Source organism: Epinephelus fuscoguttatus, linkage group LG21 (assembly GCF_011397635.1).
Source record: "Epinephelus fuscoguttatus linkage group LG21, E.fuscoguttatus.final_Chr_v1".
In the NCBI taxonomy this organism is placed as follows: domain Eukaryota; kingdom Metazoa; phylum Chordata; class Actinopteri; order Perciformes; family Serranidae; genus Epinephelus; species Epinephelus fuscoguttatus.
Genome location: NC_064772.1, coordinates 21166857 through 21191316, shown reverse-complemented (window position 1 = coordinate 21191316; position 24460 = coordinate 21166857). Strand labels below are relative to the sequence as shown.

The window sequence follows — 24460 nt, the reverse complement described above, 5'->3', positions numbered from 1 at the left end:
TGTTCTTCTGTTACGCATTTAATGCAATTCAACCTCCAGGTCAAAGCCCAGGGTGGAAACTGTGGAGCACGCACAGAACGCCTAGGCCAGTTTGGGTCTGATTGACTGTGTACATGCAGGAGTAATTCAACTCCCAGTCGCATTATCTAGGTGTGTTCGTCCGAAATTCGATTTAGTATGATTTCAGTCGGACTAACATGTTCACATGTATTTTAAAAGTCCAGTTTTGGTCGGACCAACACAATAAATTGATCTCTAATGTCATGTAAACCTACTATATGTTGATCCTCATGCAGTGGCATTATAAACCATTTTGTGCCTTTAAGGGGTGAGAGGGGCCTCAGAGAACTTTTGTTATTTTTTTTTAATACAAAGTTTAGACTTTCAAATAATTCATAGCCAGTACTAATTTAATTTTGGCACTAATTACTTAGAATTAAATAAATTTTTTAAAAAAAGTTTAAACGAAACCCAAACTTTTTCCTTTCAAAGGCCCCCCATTCCATTGGGGCCCTTGGTAATCAAACCCTGATAACCTGTCTCAATAAGAAAGTGCGTTTTACTGACATAAACCTCAGAATTACAGTGACATGAAATGAGTGGCTTTTACAATATAACCATCCATCTTGAAACAGCATCACCATTACAAACAAAAAAAATCCCTGATCTGCAATACTGGATTCATCCAAAAAAATCCAAGACATCATCTGTGACTGTATTGTTCAACCAAAATAAAAATAAAAAATCGAAAACATTACAACTGTTTGCGTCCTTAAAAAAACTCCTTGTTTCATATCATTGTGATTTTGAGGAAGTGAGTAATTTTTGAGGTTATTTCTAAGCAGGCCGTTTGGAAACCACCTCTCACTCTGCTCTGGATTGACAGCCGCTGGCCCCGCCCAGTCGCCTTGACAGACAGCAGTGGGCGGGGCCAGCGCCGCCAAAGGCACGGGGGCGTTTTCGTGCGGGTTTGCGGAACGGGCCGTTGCGGTGAATGCGTGACTGAGGTCCCGCAGCTAATAATCGTCCCCCTTTTTGGGGCCGGAGTGCACGGCGCGGAGGAGCAGCCGGACAAGGTAACATTACATCTCCTTATATCCAGTGTCTGCAGGAGCGGTGTCAGTGTGTGGTTGGCTTTGCTTTCATATTGCCATTGTCGCTTCATCTGTCCTAGCCTCTCCGCTGGTGGAGGGTGGGATGGAGTCAGACAGATGGGGGCAATGATTACAAAAAATGCTCATGTCTAATCAAATGTGTTCAACGCCTGCGGGTGGTGTGTAGATCATGACACTTCATTTGGTGCGTTGCTGAGGTGTAGTCGGGCTGTGACAGTGAAAAAAATGATAGGAACTATCAATTACACCAGTGTCAGTTTTTGTTGTTATCATTGCATGTCTGACTGTTGTGGAAAAAGCAGCCTTTTGCTACAGAGCATGCAGAGCAGCAGCTGCAGGCCTGTTCTTGCAAGTGGCCATCAGCCTCTCTAGATTTTGTTTTAAGATAAGAGACGACGAGATGGGGCTTTATGAAAATGTAGGCTAAGCCGACAGGACCTGAGATTTAAAATCTGTGGCCTAAAACATCATCTCATCTTCTTTGTAAATGTCATTTCTGCAGGCGAGGGCTGCTCATGGCTTGTCCTGTGCTGGAAGATTAGATTGTCATCTCTGAAAAATGAAAAATGAGCAGAGACAGGTGCAGGGCCAAGACTGTTATTTATTAATATAGAAAGCAGTGCAATGACAATAACAGCATGGCCTTGGACTCTCACACAGACACGCACAGTGGGATTAAAAGAGAGATATTTCACAAGCATTTGCCAGTCTTCATATGACTTGTGTAAAAGAATCTGTTGCTACAGAGTCCAGCTATGTTTTAAAATAGATTTAAGTGCTTTTCATGGCCCGGGCGCGAAACTGCTGCCACAGTGAAAACCTGAAGACTTTACTTATTGATAAAGACTATTTGCAGGCTGTGGTGCCTCAAAAGCTCTTGTGCATGATGTGTTTTTGCTTGTGTAGACTTAGCATGTCTACAAGTCTGTGTGTGAATGTGTGTGTGATGTGGTGATGTCACAGCTTTGTTATAGGAACAGAGAAGCCTTGTGTCCTCATGATTAATTCATGTCCAGCTGCGGGATAGAGACAGAAGCAGCCAGTCACACACAGACAGGAGCACGTACTTAAAGGAGGCTGAAATAAGTAACTACCGGTCCGGTAGCCAAGGAGACAGGAGAGACAGGTTGTCACAGAGATGGGTAGCCGCGGAGACGAGACAAAAAGAAAAAGCAGCTGAAAAAAGGAACCAAGGGGTCTCTCATCATCGTCTGCGCCGTCTGACAAGCTTTCGAGCTGTACCAGGGAGGAGCAGAGCATCCTGCTGAGAGAAATGCATCTGTTGTGTGGCTCCTCTGCATCCTTCTCCGGCTACACTCTGAATGTCAAGCCCCACTGAACAGAACAGGCTCCAGGTCGTCATGGAGACAAGAGCAGACCCCCGCTGGAACAGAGGCAGGTAGTCACTGTGGCTTGGCTGGCCTGCTGTGAGCTGAGGCACGCCCTCTGTCGTCCGCCGATTGCATCAGGCCCACAGGGGCTCAGGCTAATAGAGCGTCTGAAGGTCTGAATGGCTTTGGATGTGAAGCATTGTGGAAATGATCAGTGCGCACAGTGCATTAGCTCTGGGGAGGCACTCTCCTCGTGGAGTGCTATATTTCAAGACTTTGCTTTAGGCATGTTCTCTTCCTGTTGCAGAGGAGACTGAGTGCATCTACTGTACATGGCCCAAACCAAAAATATCAAGCTTGCTGTGGGGAATGTGTGAAGAACTCCTACTACTGTCTTGTCTGTTTAGTTTTCATCTCTTTCATGGACTTGACTTCCTGTCAGAGCCTCACACATCCTCTCCTCTGTCTCGTTTTTCCTGTTCTTGTTTTGTGCCTCTTTCAGATTTTTACATAACCTCTTTCGCCCCTCTTCTTATCTCCTTTTCTTCCTCCTCACTCTGCCTCTGCTCCTTTCTACCCCTGGCTGGCACTATTCTCCCTCACTGTTGCTTTCCCAATCCCACTTCCTCTGATCTGTGTCCTCTCTCTGCCTCAATCCCAGATAATTCCCTCTCTGTGGAATTGGAAGATTGCAGCAGGCGAGAGCAAAAGAGAGATTATACTGCCAGATTAGTGGACAGGAGCAGCAATACATAATCTCAGCGCACTCACTCACACACACACACACACACACACACACACAGTGCCACTCTCGATCTCATGCGGACACGTGCCCACGTGCACAAAGCATTTGCCACATGAATAAATGCACGGGCACATAATCAGGCACTTGTTGTTTTTCTGAAACAGCTGTTTAACCCTCTTTCTGTGCCCTCTGACCTGCAGGGTGATGTGCCATCAGCCACTGGGGGGCATCTGTCCTCTCTACAACTTCTTCATCCTGTGAAGCTTATGGGATAGGAGTGCGTGTGCCCCTTCCCAACACTGCAGCCCCACTGGAGTCATTTGTGCCAAAGCTGAGTTGCGTCAAAGGAGCAGAGATGGGCAGCCCAGGCTGTGAGGTGGGTCTGGCCGGGCCGGTGGAGCCAGCCCTGGAGGCTCTGTGCCCTGAGTGTGGCCAGATCCACCGCAGCTGGGAGAACCACCTTTACAACTACCGTCTGGAAGTGGACGACGACCTGGTGTGCCACATCTGCCTGCAGCCGCTGGTGCAGCCGCTGGACACGCCGTGCGGACACACCTTCTGCGCCCGCTGCCTGCGTAGCTTCCTCCAGGAGAGGGACTTCTGCCCGCTGGACAGGACACGGCTGCAGCTGCAGGCGTGCCGCAGATCCAGCATACTGGTGCACAAGCTGCTGGACAAGTTGTCCGTGTCCTGCCCTCTGACCCCAGTCTGCTCCCTCAGCATGCCACGATGTGACCTGGAGGCACACCTCAAACACAGGTAATAAAGCTTACATACGCACATAATAGATGAATGCTCTCATGAGAGCTGTGTGCAAACACACACAGATCAAACACTGTGCAGGATGTCACAAGCTTTGTAGCTTTGTTGTAGTGTATTGGAATCAGTTAGACAATTAACGAAGATTCTGGTTACTAGAGTTACTTTTACAGCTGAAAGGATTAGTCGATTAATTGATTAGTCGATCGACAGACAATGAATCAGCAACAATGTAGATAATGATCACTATTTTAAGTTTACTGGCAAAAATACCAGCAATTCACTGGTGTTAGCTTCTCAGGAGTGAGTTTGCTGATTCACTGAGTCTTATGAAACCAAACTTAATACTTTTGGGTTTCTAATGGTTGATGAGATGAAACAAGCAATTTGAAGACATCATTTTGGGATCTGGGAAACTCTAACAGGCTTTTTGTCTCCATTTTCTGGCATTTTCTAAACTGAACCATTCGTCTATTAATGGAGATAAAAACAACTCACCTCTGTATGACTTTAAAAAGTTGCATTTGAAACCACTCCATCCTCACGATTGGCTTGTTTCTGGCGGGAACTTATCGCTCAGAGGAGTCAGACCTCCCTGCCATCGTTAACCTCATGGGTTTCACGCTTTGGCTTTTGGCCCATTTGGACCAGGTGCTGTGAGACCCTGAGGGGATTATTGGGCTGTAGGTCATGTGACGGGGGATTAGTGGTTCCCTACCGCAGTCATGGGTTGGCTGACCAGGAGCTCCATGTTCTCATTCTGCAATCATGCTGAGCAACTTCAACACCAGAGACCTTTTCAACCATTTCTTCTGCGAGACAGCCAAGGGCAACCCTGGCCTGTGGTGAGTCGAACACGGCGGGATGTGGGTTAGTGTGACTTGGGATGGCACAATGGCGCCTTTCACTGGTTTCCTCTACATGTCCTTCTCTATGTCTCTCAGTTCCACCTCTTTCTTGCTCCCTTCTCGGTTGTCTGTCTGTATACTGTATGTATTTGTTAATCCATCAGGGTTGCCATAGGTTTGGCTGTTGTTGCTGTCATGTGGATGGAAGTAGTCTAAATTGTGTATATGAGATGATATTACAATAAATGTAGCAGTGCCTGGAGAGTGATTTTACTTTACTTGGTACAAATCATTTGGTCAGAGCATGCTGTCACTGTGAGAAAACCACAGCTATAGTGCTATTAAATTGGAGAAAACATCTCTAAAGTTCCATTTTTTTTAAAGGTGTACTATGCAGGAATTGGTGGCTGCTGTTTGTGAACCGTATCGCCAGCAAAAGTGAAAGTGAAATTCAACACCCGGTTCAGGCTTGTTCTTTAAATTTGTGCAGTTTTGGCACCATGTCTATGATTTTGTAGCTTCCTCTTGGATATGTGATGCTTCCTGTCTGACATCAGGTTGCCATGTTTTATAAAGTCTCGACCTCTCTGTGCAGAACGTCCCGAACACATCACTGGCTGAGGGCAGGGTCTCAGTCATAAGTGATGACTGAGTAGGATTACTTTTGTGTGAGTCCGTACATTGTTTTACAGGAAAGTCATGCAATGTATACCTTTAAGATGTTGTGCTGAAGCGATCCATTGGTGTTTTGGCGCTTGATTATAGACTGACTATCCAGTGTTCGGCTAACACCTCAGTTAAGTTGAGGAGATTTTCCTTAACAAGCTCACACTAACAAGCTATTGCTAACAGGGTGTTAAAAGCTTTTCTGAGTCAGCTGTTTTTACTGGAAACCCCCGCCACATACTTTATGTCTTTAAAGCGAGACGGCCACTGTAACTGTAACTGTAACGGCCACAGAGATAATGGGAAGTTATGGTAAAACACAGTGTAAAACCCCTTTTCCATTGCACAAAAGACATGCTAACACATGTTAACATCCAGCTTTTGTGTGCAATGAGAAAGGTTACAGTCGGCACTCACACTTGAGTGCGCAGTAGCTACTTTTAGCCCCTTTACCCACAAGATGCAATGACAAACCACCATCCGTCTATGCCCAAGCGGTGCTTGAACATTGGTCCAAATGAATATGTACCAAGTTTGAAAGAGACTGAATAAGTTATAGATATAAAAAAGTATTAAAAAAAACGGTAACAGTTTTCACTCTCCTCCATGCTGCTTTCTACTATTTATTGACCTTTTTTCCAGCCTGTCCGTGACATTGAACATTACGCACTAATAAAACAAAAAAATACACAGAGAGGCGGCTCTGGTCTGCTAGCAATGAGAAAGGTGTCTACTGCCTATTTTTAGTAGGTTTTACCTTGTTTAAAATACCTACACGCTAATTATGGAACAAGGGGGTAACAGTAGCATGAATAGAGAAGAGACATTTAAAGTTAGCAAATTGGCTAATAGCATCGGTTACACAGTGATGTATCTAAATTTAACTAACGTCAGCTAGCATTAGCCACCCTAAGCTACTGGTCACACCGGACCATGAAAGGCTCTAGAATCAAAATCCCTGATTCTGTTAAAGTGAGTACGGATTTAATTTCATGCTTGGAAATTTAACTTTTCATTTTTAGAGAAAAAGCGTTTTATTTCATCTTTCAAAAGTCACACAGTTGCACTTTAAGAAAAGACAGTAGAGTTTCTCTCATCCAGAAGATTCAAAACTAAATACTTTATTACCATATCAGCATGTTTGATTGGGATTTGTCTTAGTGAGCTCACTTAAATGACAGAAAAACGAAACAAAAATAGTAAAACCACTGACTCTTAAAGCACATGATACATTAAACATAGATACTATCCTTAACTATACAATACAAAACCAGAAATCAGAAATACTTCATTAATCGCCGGGGGTGAAACTGTGAGAGGTTACTGTTGCTATATATATTATATATAGCATAGAGCAGACCAGCTGACCATTTTAAAAATCATGATGAAAATAAATGTATTCACACTGGGATATTTTTTGCACTTTAAATGTAAATCAAGGCGTTAGAGTGCATACAAGAGCATCCAAATAAAGCTTGATTATTTAAAAAAGAAGTGCCAGGGTAGGACCCCTGACAGAGGTCCGTGCTGAGCCTCCAAAACTAGAGGCACACCTGCATACAGCAAATGTTGAAAGGCTGAAGAGAGGCAAATCAGTTATCATATATACTGATAAATATTAATGATTTTTGTTCATTAATTGGCCCCTGTATATAAGTAGACAAATAAGAATAAGAAATATATACAGTATGTGCATCAAATGTTAAATATACGTGCAAGAGTTGTGTAAGTAAGAATGAATTATGATTTTAAAAAGAATATAGCTCCATTTAATAATTTTACCAATCCTTTACAATGATAAAAACAGAAAACAAATGGATAAAATAAGATCCAACACATACAAGAGCAATAGAAAAAGCACTAGCACCTATAAGGGGAATCAGCAGCAAACTAAGGTTCAGAACGAAGCTTCAGGATTTCATTTCATCGCTGCAGCTCATTTAAACTTTCCTGTCAACAGTCTTCTTGTCTTGGCCTTTTGATCAATCACATCAGCAGAAGGATACATCTCAGTGAAGGTTGCACACATTATGTTGGTGTGTGGAGAAGACAAGGGAAGATGGTTTAGCAGAGATCAAACGAGGTCACTGTGAGGACTGACGTGACATTCTTTAGTAAAGATTAAACCTCTTGCCCACGTGGGTTCTCCCCTACCCTGCAGACTTAGGTCTAAGATAGTAACAGGAGCCAAGAGAGGGATCGGTCACTGAACATTAGATTAAAAGAGGAGAGTGCCAGGCCGCAGTGTTCTGTGGTGGTCAAGGTGGGCTGGTTGATCTTATTACTGGTGGTGTGTTCATGTGAGAACTGAGGGACTGTCGCTGTTCCTGAGCCAAAGTCCTTGAATTAAAGCCTCCATATGAGCTCACCTTGTTCAAGTTTTACCATTTTATCTCTCAAACTATCACTTAGTCCTGATAGAAATGGTGAAAAATGATGCAAAGGAGAATTAGAAATGGTGAGAGTAAAATTACGTTACGCCACATAGCATCACACTGGTTGTTTTCTACTTTAAATATTGCAAGAGCAAAGTATCGTGGGACGGCATCATCTGTTTTCTACGGCCCTGTTCTTCTGAAGGAGGAAGGTAAATGCAGGATAGAAGCATTTAAATAATTCAACCAGCTCATAGCTGCCACTTACAGTTAATGCTTCAGTCAATTAATGGTGAGACCACATTGATCCCTTGAGACTGTGTTTATTTTTAATTGTCTTTCACTGAAGGGTTTCTATTTGTGGGATAAGATTGATGCGTCTGTCTCCCCCACAGTTATCTTTGTCTTTTTGGAAAGAACATCTCAGAGTGGCTGGACATTTTGCAACTGATGTATACATAATCATCTAATCATTTCAGTTATTTATAAAGCAAAAATGCCAAACTTATACTGCTTTCAGCTTCTCAAATGTGAGTACTTGTTGGTTTGTCTGTTTTATATCACAGTAAATTGAATATCCTTAGTTTGTAGACTGTTGGGTAATTAAAACAAGCAAACTCAAGAGTCGTTGAGAGGTTTGGGAAATCGTGATGGACATTTTTTTTTACTATTTTCTTGTTTCAATTAATTTGTTTTTTGTGGTTAGTATTTTATATAAAGTGTGTTTTCACAGCCTGCACATGTACAAACATGTCTGACATGGAACGCATACAGATAAACGCAATTCACACAACACGCACATCTTCACTTTGCCCCCTGATTCCCTCCCAGTCACACATGACCCTGCACTCTGACCTCCTCTAAGGAGGACAGAGACTCTCCCTGATGGGATCAATTGCAGCACATTAAATTAACTGATGCCGAACCTGATTTTCTTTACACGTCAGATGGACTAACAAACTGACGCCTGTTGCTTGGTGAAAGGTGTCCCGGGACGAGGTGTCAGCAGACGAGCATGGACGGCCCGCGGTGTGAGAGCGGGGATGAGCGAGCGATGGTGACCAGCCCTCCCAGGTCGCCCCGCTCCCCACAGACAGACCTGAGGGACCGCACACCCTCTCCACCCTCCGGACCTAATAACACCAGCGGCAACGGGCCCGTGTGGACGGACGATGCCGGCCTCGACAACCCTGCCTTTGAGGAGAGCACGGAGGAAGAAAGTGAGTGGATCCCATGGCAGAGGCGTGGCCTCGAGACACTGACTTGGACTTGAGTCAGATTCAAGTCATTAGTTTGTTTTCTTTAGACTCAACAAAATCAGAAAAGACTCACAACTGAACTTGGACTTGATACCTTTCCTCCAGGCCCAAAAATGAAAAAGTATGTGATTTAAAAAGTGTCCCATTAATCACTTCATTTCCTGAATCAGGTAACATTAACGTGTTTCATTCCCAGCAAATCTGCACTTTAACTGCATTCACATGTTCCTCAGATGGTCCCATTCCCCAAGTTAGGAAGTCGTTCATCAGACTTTGGTGCATTCATGAACTGTAAGTCGTAATTTGGAAACAATGTGGAAGCTACAAAGAAAATATGTTGTACTTTATTGCTCAGGGCATTTAACGTCCCAGTGGAGATTCTTGTTGCTATCCAAATATGGTGAAACAGTTAGAAGCTTTATATTACAAAGGAATTTTGTCCCAGACTTGTTGTTGCACCAGTACATTCTCTAAAACTACGAAAGTATTGCTTTACCTGACTTGTTATCAGGGTAGATAACAGGGAAGATAACTTTTCTAACGAACCTAGGTCACTCTACGTGGACAAGAACTAACGGTTACAACCTAATATATTACATATATGATATATGACATACAAAAAGTTTCTTAACACAAAGCAAACATTCACTTTTGTCTGCCATGTTTCTCCATAGCTGTGTACAAAGTGAAGAGATATAGATTGTCAGTGAAGTCAGTCCAGTTAAGATGATAAAGAATCTATTGATTAGACGCAGTAGAAATGGCGTCTCTTCATGTCCCTCTGTCTGCAGGTGTGGTGGGGTTGGAGTGTGTTGTCCCCAGGGTGAAGCGGCCCCTCAGTAATCCTTGCATCCATCTCCTCCGCTCTGTCAGCTCCACCTCCTCTGGCTGGGACTGCCCTGAGTCACCGCCTCTCTCTGCTGAAGAAGGTATGACATCACTTCCTCCATTTGACTGAGCATCTTCCTAAAGGGCTGAACACCAGACATCTGAGATATTGCAGCTTCTTGCAATTGTAAGAGCTGTAATCTGAGACGGCTGGATAATCACATTCAGGCAACATTAGGAAGATGTGGAAATTAGATTGTGAAATGCAGCTGTGTAATGTGATTTGTGTGTCCGTAAAGGCTGTGTGAAGTTACCCTCGCTTCCTGAAGGAGAGATAACTGCCATAGAGGTGCACCGAGCGAACCCGTATGTTGAGCTGGGCATCAGCGTCGTGGGGGGGAATGAGACGCCTCTCATCAACATTGTGATTCAGGAAGTGTACAGAGACGGCGTCATTGCACGAGACGGGAGGCTGCTGGCCGGCGATCAGATACTGCAGGTAAGAGCCTGATGTGGTATCAACAGACACACCATTTTCATACAGTTTCCTAAACATACTTCTGGCCAATTTAGACCTCACTGTAACTATTAGTGGTTCCTTTACCCCCCACAATATCTTGTTCACTTTCCCCTAAATCAACTTTCTATAATTATTTTTAAATATAAATCAATATTTTTATATCAGTAATGGCTCAAACGACTACTTGTACATGAACGGGTCGCTCATAGTGACAAATATACAGAAAATTGTCGCCCAGCTCTGCAGTTCCCCTCAAACTCTGTTTCATGTTTTTAGCTCTTTGCTTTGGCTTTAAAGGGACACTTTGGATCTTTTGAAGTGGGGTTGCATGAGATACTTATCCATAGTGTGTGTATTAGATACAGTAGAGGCTGGTCGGCACACCCCCAGTTTAGAGAAGCAGACAGGAGTACCACCCTTGCTAAGCAATGCACTGCTGTGGATGGGGGCAGCAGCAAAACATTATCAGTTTAAGTATGGGCTTTATCAAGAATGTATTCAATATTTTACCTGGTTGTTGGACAGCAATTTCCGACCGGGTTCTGAAGACGTTATATTGCTCTCTTAAGGCCTGACACCATTAAGAAAAATAGTAATTTAACATCACTGAACGCAGGAGCTCCTGATCTACTGCTGCCTCGATTGGTTAGTTTATTTTTTGTTGTTGTGTGACTTTGGCATTTTAAAGGATTGGTTTAGATTCACCAAAAACGCACAATAACACAAACAAACTAAACATTCAAGGCAGCGGTAGACCAGCAGCTCCCATGTTCAGCGAGCTAAAATGACTGTTTTTGTCAATGGAGTCTGGCTGCTTTGACAAGAACATAGATGGGGAACCAAACCCTTATATTCTAAACATAGTGTGCACTTAAACCTACACTGATTTTTTTTTTTAGGTTGACCTTATTTAAGTGGCTAAAATACATTTTGCTGCTTCCCCCGTCCACAGCAGTACATTGCTTAGCTTCTGAGTCAGTCCTCCTGTCTGCTTCTCCAAACTGAGGGTGCGTCGACTAACATCTACATTATGTAATACACTGACTATGAATAAGTACCTTATACACCCCCACTTAAAAAGATCAAAACTATCCCTTCAAAGCCCACAACCTCAATGTTTTGTTCACTCTCACCGCTTTCATCAGCCTAATTTCGGGCCGCAGCAGGAAGCCATTTTCAGCAAGGAACATGGACAAAGTGAGCGACTGCCTGGTGAAGATAGTGGAGCATTAAGCAACTAAAGAGCCAAATATTTTCTTAGTAGCTGGTGAAGACCAAAACAGAGCTAGTCTGAGATTAATATTGGATTTACATTTGTCAGATAGCCTACAAATGAATGTCATGGATTAATTGACCGTAACTTCCTCTGACTTATTTCTCTCACAAGGTGAACAATGTGGACATCAGTAACGTCCCCCACAGTTTTGCCCGTTCCACACTGGCACGCCCCTGCACCACCCTGCAGCTGACTGTGCTAAGGGAGCGTCGTTGTGCCTCCCGGGCGCCTCCCTCCTCTTCCTCCTCCACCCCGGCTGTGCCCCACGCCCCCTGCTCCACCCCTGAGGGCGCCCCGTCCAGCCCCGCCACCCTGAGAATCACCCTACACAAGAGGGACTCCACAGAGCAGCTCGGCATCAAGCTGGTACGGCGAACGGATGAGTCAGGAGTGTTTGTGTTGGATCTGTTGGAGGGAGGCCTGGCAGCGAAGGATGGCAGACTGCGGAGTAACGACCGCGTGTTGGCAGTCAACGAGCAGGACTTACGCCACGGCACCCCAGAGCAGGCTGCACAGATCATACAGGTGAGGATGTGTTTGGTTTTATTTAGAAATAAAAACACAAAGCAGGAAATGTGAGTGAGAGATAAAATCCCTAAAACTTTGACACTGTCTTCCCAGGCCAGCGGAGAGCGAGTCCACCTGCTGATTGGCCGACCCACCAAACCAACTCCTCCTCCACCGCCAAAATCAAGCTCCACCAGAGACCTCTACTGCCTTGATCACTTCCTGCCTAACCACAGCTCAACCCCGAGCCCTGTGCCCATACACCTCTCCCGCACCAGCACTCACAGAGTGAGCACATGTGTCATATGTGTGTATGTGTGTTTGTGAGAGGGGGGTGGGGGTTCAGATTGTGTGTTCAGAGGTATTTTGACCTTTTTTAAATATGATTTTGCATCTCTATCATGCAGGTCAAATAATTCATTGCTATTTATGTGGAACATGGAATAATAGAAATAATAAAGATGGATTTCAGAACATTAATATCAGTGACAAAGTACTTTAATGTACAGTGTGCAAGATTTATTGACATCTAGTGATGAGGATTGCAGATTGCAACCAGCTGAAACTTCTCCCGGTTAGAATTCTGTCAGCATTCATTGTAAGGAGGCTTTTGCTGTGAACCAAATTACCCACAGAAGTCTCCTCCTGTCCAAAACAAACGGATCCAGTGAGTTAAACCGGTAAAAAACACTGAGTGATGCAGTTTTGCGTTAAGAGATGAGCATTTTTTTCTGATGCTGCTCGATGCGGAGGGGCTGCTGTAGACCACTTTTTGGTTAATTCTTTCTGGGCTACTGTAGAAACATGGCGGCATAACATGCCGATCTCCACGGATGAAGACCCACTACCTATGCAGTTATAAACGGCTCATTTTAAAGTAAAGAAAACACAATTTTTAGGTGATTATACACTAAAAGAAACATACTTATTATATTATATTCCATTTCTGCCAATATATCCCGCTATATCCTACACACTGGACCTTTAAAAGTTAAATTTGTATTAAAATACCATTTGTTTTTATTACTTATAGGAACTGCATTTCTCAAGTTTCAAGTTTATTTAATTTATAAAGCACTTTAAAAAGCAACAACAGACATACATGTTTACACATCCAAGCAGAGAGACAAGTGAGTGCATAGATGACATAAACAAGATTAAAACAGAAACAAAATCAAACACAATTTAAACTCAGGAAATCAGATAAATCATAGAAAAACCGATTAAAAGCCAGAGAATAAAATAAGGTCTTAAGTTGCATCTTAAAAGCATGAGCAGACTCGGTCTGTCTAATGGCCTCCAGCAGGCTGAGGAGCAGCTACAGAAAAAGATCTGCCCCGGCCTTTGTTTTTCTTCCACGAATAGGGCACAGCCAACATTGTTAGGGTGGGCTGACCTGAGGGGTCTGGTGGTGCAGTGGTGCAGTGGGGGTGAGAAGGTCTGAGATATAAGTAGGAGAAGACTAGAAGGATTTAGAAGTATATCCTGACATGAATAGAGAGCCAGTGTAAAGATAGAAGTGATGTGATCTCGTTTCTTGGCTGTTGTTTTTAACCAGGCAGCAGCATTTTGAATAATTGTAAACAGGAAATGGTAGCCTGGGAAAAGCGTAGGTAGAGGGAGTCAGAGTAGTCCAGCCTGGATGATAATAGTGCATAAATGACTCTTTCTGTCAGAGGGTGATAGGAAATATCTAAAACTGGGGTTGGTTCTGATTTGGAAGAAGCTGGATTGGACTACCCGTTAAAACCTAGATCGCCATCAAGTATGACACCCAGATTCTTCATCTTCATGTGGTTTTCTGGTGTACTGACTGAACATGTGTTTGTGTTGTGATTATACCCAGGACCTTTCCCAGTGTGTGACCTGTAAGGAGAAACACATCACTGTGAAGAAGGAGCCCCACGAGTCTCTCGGTATGACTGTCGCAGGAGGGCGGGGCAGCAAGAGTGGGGAGCTGCCAATCTTTGTGACCAGCGTCCAACCACACGGCTGCTTGTCGAGGGATGGGCGAATCAAACGAGGTGAGCGTTGCCTCAGAAATTACAATTTTAAAAAAAAAAAAAACTCAGCTCAAAAACACCAGAAACTACAGCTTCTTTTTCCTCTGTCTTTCAGGTGATGTCCTGCTGAGTATCAACGGGCAGGACTTAACATATCTGAGCCACAGTGAGGCTGTGGGCACCCTGAAGGCCAGTGCTGCCTCGCCCTCGGTCCAGCTGCGGGTGCTGGAGGTCAGCATGGTGGAAGAGCATGACCACGACGAGCTGCTGCCTCACACACATGACAGTGACTTTGATGCCAACTGGTCCCCATCGTGGGTCATGTGGCTGGGCTTACCAAGGTGAGCACAAATTTGTCACAGTATTTTATTCAACTTTATTATAAAAGTACTTTATTTAACTTTATTGTCACAGTACTTTCACTTTATCAAAGCTGCAGTTTTTAGTAGTTTATTATTTTAGTGGTTTACAGTAGTTGAGGAGATTTCAAAATATCAAGATAAATATTGTGTATCGTGATATGTCCTAAAAATGTTGCAATATTTTTTCTAGGCTATATCACCCTGCCCATGATCAGTGCATAATATTGTTTGTCCATGTTAATTACTTTCTGACCAGGTCAAAATTTAAGGCACTGGACTGGAAATTAGGCTGATTGGATGTTTGAATATCTGGATAGATGTCATTTTATGATTATTTGCAAATTGCTAGAGGAAAGTTTAATTAGGGAACTTCAAAAATTATTTTTTAAAAAAAGTATTTTCCGTTATTCAACTGGCTAAAACACTTGATTTTAGAAAAGATTTTAGAAACACGTGAAATCACCCCAGTTGCAGATATTTTTCACTGAAGGATGGAAGCAAAATATCCCAAAATCTTATACCAGTGCATAGCAAAATGTTTTCGCCTGTAGAGTCTCCCTTTCGAGATTTTAAGTCACAAAAGACAAGTGTGAAAAGATAAAGCAGCGTCTTTGCTCCATGAAGGATAAAGCCTGTCTCTTCTGTCTCTCCAGCCCTCCTTCACTCTGCTCTCTGTCCTCCTCTTGCAGCTACCTGCACAGCAGTCATGAGATTGTCCTGCGGAGGAGCCACCCGGGCAGCTGGGGCTTCAGCATCGTCGGTGGATACGAGGAAAATCACGGCAACCAGGCGTTCTTCATCAAGACCATCGTCCTCGGCACGCCTGCGTACTACGACGGACGCCTCAAGTAAGTGATTGGTTGTAGTGCTGTGGCTTCTGTTAGCGGTGACGTGGTGGTGAATTGTGACTGTGACCTCCAGTTGGTGACTGATAAGAGTGGCGTGATGATAGGCCGCGCCCACAGAGGGCATTACAACAATAAAGCAAAACATTTTCTGTGTTAACTATTTATTTTAGTAGTATACTTCTGATAAGAAACAACTGCATGATGAACATTAAAATTCAAAATAGAGGACCTATCTCTTTGTTCATTTTGAAACTTCAAGGAAAAATAATTAAAGGTCTGACATTTGTGTGTAAGTCATAAGTATTTACTCTACCCTTATTTTTCTCTCGTGGGACATAAGGTTTAATTTTTAATACGGAGCTTCATAAGTACGGCCTTTGCTCTGTCGTCAGTCTCTTATCTGTTGTCACAATGCAAACAGCTACCAACAAACAAACTGATTCTGTTTTACCTCATTGTTGTTCACATACAGTTAGACGTGAATATAATATAAATTATATGAATATGCTATCTATTGTAGGTTGAAAAGAAGCTAGGTAAACCCTGGTCTGCATTTAGTACATGGGCACCTCTGCCCTCTGAGGGAGTCACTGATTAATGTGAAAGTTTCAGAACCACAGTTAAAATTTCTGTTAAAGTCCCACAACTAAGACTGGGGTTAAATTTCACCTCAGGGTCTTTATTTCTCTGTATCATGTCTGTACCAGCAAAAAATGTACATATATATTGTATATATTTTTTTATTTAACCAGGAGGTCCCACTGAGACTGAAATTCTCTTTTACAAGAGAGACCTGGTCAAGGTAGCAGCCAATCAAAACACATTTTAAAATGCAACAAACACAACATATAATACAAAAATCCACAATAAAACAACAACTATTCAAACACTCTCAAGAAAACAAGCGCATGACTCTGTCATCATGGCCTTAAATTCATCAGTGGATATAAGTGTTTCTGATTTTAAATCTTTTTGGAGAGTCTGTTAAAATCTGGGATACACTGAAAAGCAACCACCTGGAGGAGCATAGCTGGTAACTAACAGAGCTGACACACAGAAGGGTACAGAGGTCAGCCAGTAGTTTGCCCAATATTGCTTTTCTTGCCTAAAAAATAAGATTTGTCTTTTGATATTGACATTTTTCCTGTTACCAAAACATCCTACCAAAGCCAACAATAATTGATCCTGCTAATAAGTATTGTCTGAGTAGCCAAAGCTTCGTAATCCTCTGTGTCACTGAGCTCCAAAAACTATTAAAAATAAACTAACAATCACTGAGCACGGACTCTGAGTGTGATAGTGAGCTCATATCATATCTAGTACACTGAGGAGGAGGGATCATTTTGTACATTTCCATAGCCTACGTTTATTATTTTAAACTTTTCTGTTCTTTCCTTTTTTTGCAATTCTGATTTATGTGTATTTAGTCCATGTTTTTATATTTACTAAAAACATTTAATAAAAAGATTTTGAGTTAAAAAAAAAAACACTAATAAGCCACAACTTTGCACTAAGTGGCATGTTTTATTTTTCATTACAATGAACATGATCACTGTAGTTTTTTTTGAATCAATTCTTCGTACACCATCTGGCTGCTGCAAATACTTCTTCTAGAATTCTAAATCTGTATTACTCTGCATCTGAAAATAGTCCCCAACAAATACTCTTATTTACTCTTGTTGTTTGCTAAAAATGTACAGTCCACAGCCTTTTTGGAAACATACCTAACCTTTTCAAAATGATTTTTATTTTATTTCATTTCATTTCATTTTAATTTATTTTGTTTTGTTTTGTTTTATTTCATTTCATTTCATTTCATTTTAATTTATTTTGTTTTGTTTGTTGTGTTTTTTGTTTCATGTAGTAGGAATGAATGGACTCGTGGCTGAACCAGAAAAAGGACTTAAAAGTATTAACAGATGCACTAATGCATTTGTGGTTTAACTAACCAACTACAATTAACAATTATTAAAGATATTGATTAATGTTCTAATTATTTTCTCGATAAAGCAAATTATTGTTTGGTCTATTAAATGTCAGGAAACACAAATAGTTTGTTTGAGTATGCCTCCTTGCCGAAGACAGCCGTGGCTGAAGGCATTATGTCGATTATAATTTGGTGGTCAAAACTCTCAAAACATATTTTTAGCCATAATTTAAGAATTCATACTAATTATGACAGTAATAAGATAATAAAGTGATAGCATTTTATGTCCAAAAGGTCAGAGGTCAGCTTCACTGTGACATCCTAATGTTTTCTGGCAGTTATTCAGCGCCATAATTCAGGAACAGAAGGGGCGACATTTGGTCGGATTCTGAATTGGTGACACTAATCGTTGGTGCCCGCTCTGAAACTGGGTTGAATATGTGTGTGAAATATTCACGTCTCACCAAAAAAATACATTTAATACCTTTGAATAATTTCCTTCAAAGTCTTGACTACATATATGAAATGAGTCCAGACAGATATAGATGTAAACTGTAACATGACTGGTCGACAGATAGATAGATAGATAGATAGATAGATAGATAGATAGATAGATAGATAGATAGATAGATCACATGTAGGTCTAAGTCATGGGAATTTTTGATAATGAATGAATTCGTTTTTTGGCGGTCTCAAAGTTTAATTGTACTTTAAAGTTTCCTGTGTGAGTCACAGCCACACCAAATGTTTCAGTCATCTTGTCTTCTTATTCAAATGTCTTCACATGATGTTCACAATGTAAAGTCCTTACTGACTTGTCTCTCTTTGTCACTCCAGGTGTGGTGACATGATCGTTGCGGTCAACGGCCTGTCGACAGCAGGAATGAGCCACTCGGCGCTGGTGCCCATGCTAAAGGAGCAGCGCAGCCGGGTGGCGCTGACTGTGGTCTCCTGGCCTGGCAGCCTGGTATAGCTAGGCCAGATCCATGAGCACCACACCGAGTCCACCCTGAATGTTCTATATCGGGAACGACCTTGGCCAAAGTGAACTGGTACACGCTACTGTACATCGCTCCATACCGGGCTTAATCCAGGACCAAAAGCATTCAGAACTGTAGTAGACCCAGCAGGACCAAGCCTGTCCTGACCAGGTGGGAACTGATCCAGATCGTGCCACGTCACTCGACAGACTGCACTCACAAACACACTGCTGTGTTCATATGGTCATGTTGTCATCGCTCCCGCAGGGAGAAATGGTATTGCAACTGTTAACAGGCGATCTGTGCTGTGTTCACCTCACCAGGCAGTTGTAGAATCCAGGGCTGTATTCAGGTGGATGCATCGTTGCAGGTAGAGATAGAATATTAAATTTAAAAAAAATAAAAAGTAGCCTGTGATCCTCTTGTCATCTAGGATAATGACCTGTAATCACTCTAATAAAGATTTTCTGCAACACCAGCGCTGTATCCAGCTGAATAAGCCTCAGGCCTTATTAGAAACCTGCCGCACCCTGGGGGCTCAACTGCCCTTAGGCCTCATCACCATGACAACCAGCTGTCCCATCAGCTGGAGTTTTATACATGTGTGTGAATGTGTGTTCTGTTTGTTTAATAAACATTTCCTTCAAAGGATCAATGGCTCTACAGCGTTGCTTTTCCACTTTGCAGGTGGGGGGTTGTCTGTCTGAAGGCAGTCTGACATGTTTTAATGAAGCAGTTTATTAGGAACTTGAAAGATCTCAGTGTAGTGCTGTATTAACAAGGCTTTATTTCCACCTTAACATAAACAAAGTATATCAACAGAAAAATTGACTTGCTTCACTATTAATGAGCACATACAAGCAGATATTTATATAACGCAGCCTCAAGATTTGTTATCCTTTAATGTTGTATTGCGAAGCTTCGCAGCGAGCTTCTTGGTCTCCGCTTGATTGGCTGCAGCTGCCAGTCTGGCCTGCTCTGCCATACGCCACGGCTGATTCTTTTTAGGGTGTAGATTCTGAAAGGAACAAAAATATAAACAGGAGGACAAGATGGAGGAGAAAAGTCACATTTAACCATTTTTTAAAAAGCTGACAAGGACACAGTACCTTCAGCTTTTTCTTTGCTGGGTCATGCACCACTCCATGTCGCCACAGGCTCTCCTGATTAACAATGACAGCAGTTACCAACTGCGCTGTAGCAGCAATTTAAAGGATGAGGTCACCCAAAATCCCCAAAACATGACTCTTTGGGTGTCTGGCCATGTTTATAGTTTGTTTCCAAATGTGCTCTGGTTTTTTTAAATATCTGCCACTGACACTTGAACTCGAGTTTATGCTGCTAATACACTGAAATACATTTTAAGTTTTCAGTGAGCAGTGCATCTTTCCAAAACTGTCACACTGGTTACCTTTGAGTCTATAGAAAATAGCTCTAGATAATCTTTAATTCAGAGAGCAAAGTTTAGATTATCCATTGCTGTAAAGAAATGCTCGTCATTGCCCTGAGCACCACAAACTAAATCCCATTTGCCTCTTGTTGTATTGTGGTTGCAGCAAAGTGTCAGTGTGCATATATCAAAGCCAACCCATCAGCATGACTGGATCCCACTAGTTTGTGATTCAAAGTGCAGGTTTACCTTCATGGCAAAGCTCTTCCCACAGCCGGCGTACGCACAGCTAAAGGGCTTCTTGCCCTCATGGTCTCCCAGTACATGACTCTCCAAGTTGAAGCGACGGGTGAACTTCTTATCGCACCCTTTCCTGGGGCACGACAGCTTCTTCTTCTCCCCAGTGTGGGCACGAAGCTTGTGCTGATGCAAGAACCAGGTGTTGTTAAACAGCTTTTTGCACTCCCCACATGGCACCTTGACTGAGAACAGAGAAGTTGTTAAATACAGATGCCATTTGAGACTTGACAGCGTATGCAAAGCAACAAAACAGTGTTTAACACTTCACAGCATTAGAGTCATACCTTTATGTTCTCTTCTGTGCTTCTGATATTCTGTCCAGGTCTTCCCCTGAAAGGGACACGCTTCGATCTCACAGGGGTAACCTGCAGCAGAGACAAAAAACACAATTTGCATATTTTGTTTTTTACTCCTGACAGTTAACTGAATATCTTTGGGTTGTGGATAAAACAAGACATTTGAGGACGTCATCTTGGGCTTTTAGAAACACTGATAAGAAATTTAACAAAAATAGTCAACAGATTGACGGTGAAAAAGGTGCAGCTCTACACACACACCACTTAAAGAAATAAAAGCCTTCTGGTTATCCACCAACCTTCATGCACTTTCTCGTGATGCTTCAGTTTTCCATGAGAGGGAAATTCTCTTGTGCAGCCACTGAAAGTACAACTACATCACAACAAATGGAAAAGGTCAAATTTAAGATGATTTAAGATAGATACAAATGTCAGTTATTCTTGCATCAGACGTGTTAGCCACTCACTGAAATAGCAGAAGCTGTTGGTGCTCACACTTATGGGCTTTGAGTTGGTTCCTCTTGTTGAAATCCTTCGTGCAGCCCTGATAGTCGCACTGAAAGACAAGAGCAAAAGCAAGCCAGTACATCTTGGTTAATCTACCTGTGACAAAGTGAAAAGGCAGACTTAAGGATCACCGTACTTTATATCGCTTCTCCTGGTGCTGGTGAACTCGAGCCATGTGGTTCTTCATGCTGGAGTTTGTAACAAAGGCCTTGGAGCATCCGTCAGCCAGACACCTGGAGACCAGAGTGTCTAACAGGTCAAAGCAAACACCAGTTTTAGTATCCAAAGTCATTTCAAATTAGGAATATAGCAGCTTACTTGTGTGGTTTTTCCCCACTGTGAGTGAGCTCATGTCTGGTGAGCTGGAAACGAGTGCAAAAGCTCTTGTCGCAGTTCTCGCAGGAGAACGGTTTCTGAGGAGAAGTGGACAATCAAACACAATATCAACTGTCATGTGTCTGCGTGGTCTTTCTCATGTCATTTGTTCCTTTGGCTTCTAGCAGTTTGGAGCCACTTACCAATCCTGTGTGTTTGCAAAGATGAGCCTCAAGCTTCCATGACTTACTGAATGTTAATTTACAATCGAAAAATGAGCAAACATAGTTTTTTTGACTTTGCAACCTCTTCCCCATCTTTAATAAGAGATGTCAGATGTGGTGCTGTGGTCACAGACAAAACTAGTAGCAAAGGGGCAGGACACCTATTGACCTACAACCAGCAGCTCACCTGTGCTTAATTTATCTCATTGGAATGTACCAACTAGAGCAAGAAAGGGGGGTGTCCTACCCCACTGAAACTAAACTCAATATCTTTACCACAACAAATGGATATAATCATTTTTAACACCTTATAAAACCTCATACTCAGCAGTTCAGCTGTACAGGATTGTAGCACGACTGATGCAACCTTTAAGACGCTAGAAAATGATTTAGGTCTCTGACTTTAATAGTGATCCCATTGATACTCAAACATTATAAACGTCCATGACTCTTTCCTTCATTGATTGATTCAGGCTCTAAAAGTGTCACCCAGGCTCCTTGCAGTATGCGTCCATATCTGCTGATCTGTGTGTGTGGCGCGCAAGCATGGAGAGAGGCGACTGTCTGTCTCCATTAATCACACACACACCGAATTTACTGCCCTAATCTTTATCTTATCAACACTCCAATATTGTTTTCTGATAGATGTGATTTACTGTTGTCAGAGAGTAGTCTTAAGTGAGATCCTTTGTGACCCACAAACGTGAAACTAAATCAACCTCTCTCAACCTGCGAAGCTAAAGTAGAAGAAGAAATGGGATATTTTTTCACTTTAATAAGCAATGAGAGCCACCACTGATCAGTTCAACACACTGAGGGGTTTTACTGGTACTGTGGTTTTACCAGTAGCTGTTAACTACTTTTGCTGTATAACACATAACAATGTCACTTTGCTGATTTTACGACTCTCTTTACTTGTGCTATTTTAGCTAAATGCTAACTAGTAATTTAGCACTGTCACCTGCAGGTACAGTGGTCGCTGTTTAGCAAAGGTTACACCAGGTTTCCACCAGACACTTTCAGTACAGTATCTTTAGGATCAAAAATAACTCTTCAGACATGGTACCTAGACTCTAGGTCCATTTAGCATTTCCATTGCTAACAGTACACTTAAATGTGGTCCACTCATTATTAAAAGTGTATGTCATTCAAGAACTAGAACTAGAAAGCCTTTATTGTCATTGCATGGGAGTGCAAGGAAATAAGTTGTGACACTCAAGTGACGCATTTCAACAAAGATCATAAAAATGTAAAACCCAGAACATTCAGTGGCAATAAAAATGCAGTAAATATAAAAGCATTTGAAGTGCAGCAAAGATCGCCAGAGAGACAATAAAAACAAATTGAATGGTCAGAGTTGTCACACTGAAATTTAAGGTGTGTTGATGGATTCACGTTGTCAGCTCATGCAGTGAGTAACATTACAAGTTAACGTTCCACCTTAAAAGTTGCCGGCAGTCGGCCCAGTGAATTAAGTTATTTTGTCTCAGTCTATAGCTGATTCTAGAGGCAGTAAAATATCCTTTATTTTATAGTTACAGTTTACTGATGTATGTAAAACTTGAACTTGTATGAACAGTGGTTTCATAGGCCCTACTGTCTGTTTGTTTACTGACAAAGTGGCAGTATTTGAGTTGAGATGAGAGATGAGGTTGTTTTGTCAAGATATAGTGACAGTTTCAGCAAATATAAAAAAAAAAGTTATTTTCATAAAAGTTTTCACAAAGCTTTAACTAACATTAGCCACCATAAGCTACTGGTCTTACCAGACCAAGTGGGCTGAGGCTGTAGCAGAAATGCAATTTATTTCCTCTTTTAAAAGTTAAAGTCTTGCTTTAAGAAACTGTCCTTTGATTAAAGCAGAAATTCAGATATTCAAGATAATACCAGACTGCTTAATATAAGACTTTGTAACATTTTACTGGTTTAACATTGTGTAACAGTAACACAACTAGAGAAGAGTTGACAAAACAAGTAGTTAGTAATGTCTGCTACAGTACAGTAATACTTATTTAAAGTTTGCTAACATTAGCTAAGATAAGTCAACAGAAGCTAATGGTCACACCAGAACAAGTTAGCATGTAGCAGCAAAACCCCTGAGTGTATTGAATTGAGAAAAGGTGCATTTGTTTGTTTATGAATTCAACTTTTCATCTGTAAGAGCTTTATTCTCTTCCAAAGCTTACACAGACTCATTTTAGATTAAAAAGGACAGATTTTGAAGGCTCTGTAAAAAACACAGAGACACTGTCAATCCAATAAGGCTATCTTCTTGTCCAAACATTAGCGCTCACCCTCTGAGCCCATGCCATGCTCTCATGTGAAACCTTTGACTGACTTTTGTGAATACAGCCTATTGAGAGCCTGTTGGGCGTTACCTCGCTGCCCTCCCACGCTTCAGGTAAGCATGCCTGGGTCAGTTGACACCTTTATCAGCCTCCTGCTCCTCTCATCCGGTCCCTCCACCCTCACCTCCTCCACCTGTGCTGTCAGGGCCAGGATCAATACAGCTGGCCCAATATCCACATATATGACCATGCCTCCCCCCATGGGCTCTGATAACCACACAGACTCTATCACCCCACCTATCGCACACAGAGATACAGCATGCACTCTGTTTGGCCTGCAGTGGGATTTCCCTGTGCCTTTGTCAAAGCTCCAGGCCTTTCCCAAACACACACATCATGTGGACATACGATGTCACACCCACGCTTTCATCGCAGTCACAAATATTACTTTCAACACCACTGAGGGCCTGTTTTCTTCTAAGAGTAGGAGAGTATGTGGGCTGGTGAGGAAGAGGAAGGAGAGCAGAGTTTAAAGGGTTGGTTCAACCAAAATGGAATTTTTCTTGTTCCTTGTTTCCTTGTCAGCATTTTATTTTACATTATATTTATATTCCACTTTATATCAGAGGGAAATATTGTACTTTTTACCCCAGTACACTTATCTTTGAAATTAAATAGTCCCTATAAAAAAATTATGGACAATATAGTTACAAGTTACTTTTCAAATTAAGGATTTGTGTCCAAACCTATGATGAGTTTATAAAATATGAAGACGAATATTACAGATCAAA

General features: G+C 42.1%; 2 protein-coding genes across 2 annotated transcripts; one reads left to right on the top strand and one right to left on the bottom strand.

Moving 5' to 3' along the window:
* The first annotated feature begins 939 nt into the window (after positions 1-939).
* lnx2a (ligand of numb-protein X 2a) lies at positions 940-18988 on the top strand. Its single transcript, XM_049565384.1, has 11 exons — positions 940-1076; positions 3392-3950; positions 8824-9059; positions 9890-10027; positions 10226-10425; positions 11834-12247; positions 12344-12517; positions 14076-14253; positions 14348-14573; positions 15284-15442; positions 18207-18988. The coding sequence occupies exons 2-11, from the start codon at positions 3547-3549 to the stop codon at positions 18340-18342; spliced, it is 2265 nt and encodes a 754-aa protein (XP_049421341.1). The 5' UTR covers positions 940-1076; positions 3392-3546; the 3' UTR covers positions 18343-18988.
* A 135-nt stretch (positions 18989-19123) lies between these two features.
* On the bottom strand, positions 19124-21540 carry gtf3ab (general transcription factor IIIA, b). The gene is made up of 9 exons (XM_049565037.1): positions 21361-21540; positions 21161-21255; positions 20979-21075; positions 20803-20891; positions 20635-20708; positions 20324-20404; positions 19989-20221; positions 19459-19512; positions 19124-19367 (listed from the first exon to the last, which is right to left on the bottom strand). Exons 1-9 carry the CDS (start codon positions 21472-21474, stop codon positions 19233-19235), a joined length of 972 nt encoding a protein of 323 aa, XP_049420994.1. The 5' UTR covers positions 21475-21540; the 3' UTR covers positions 19124-19232.
* Positions 21541-24460: the final 2920 nt, after the last annotated feature.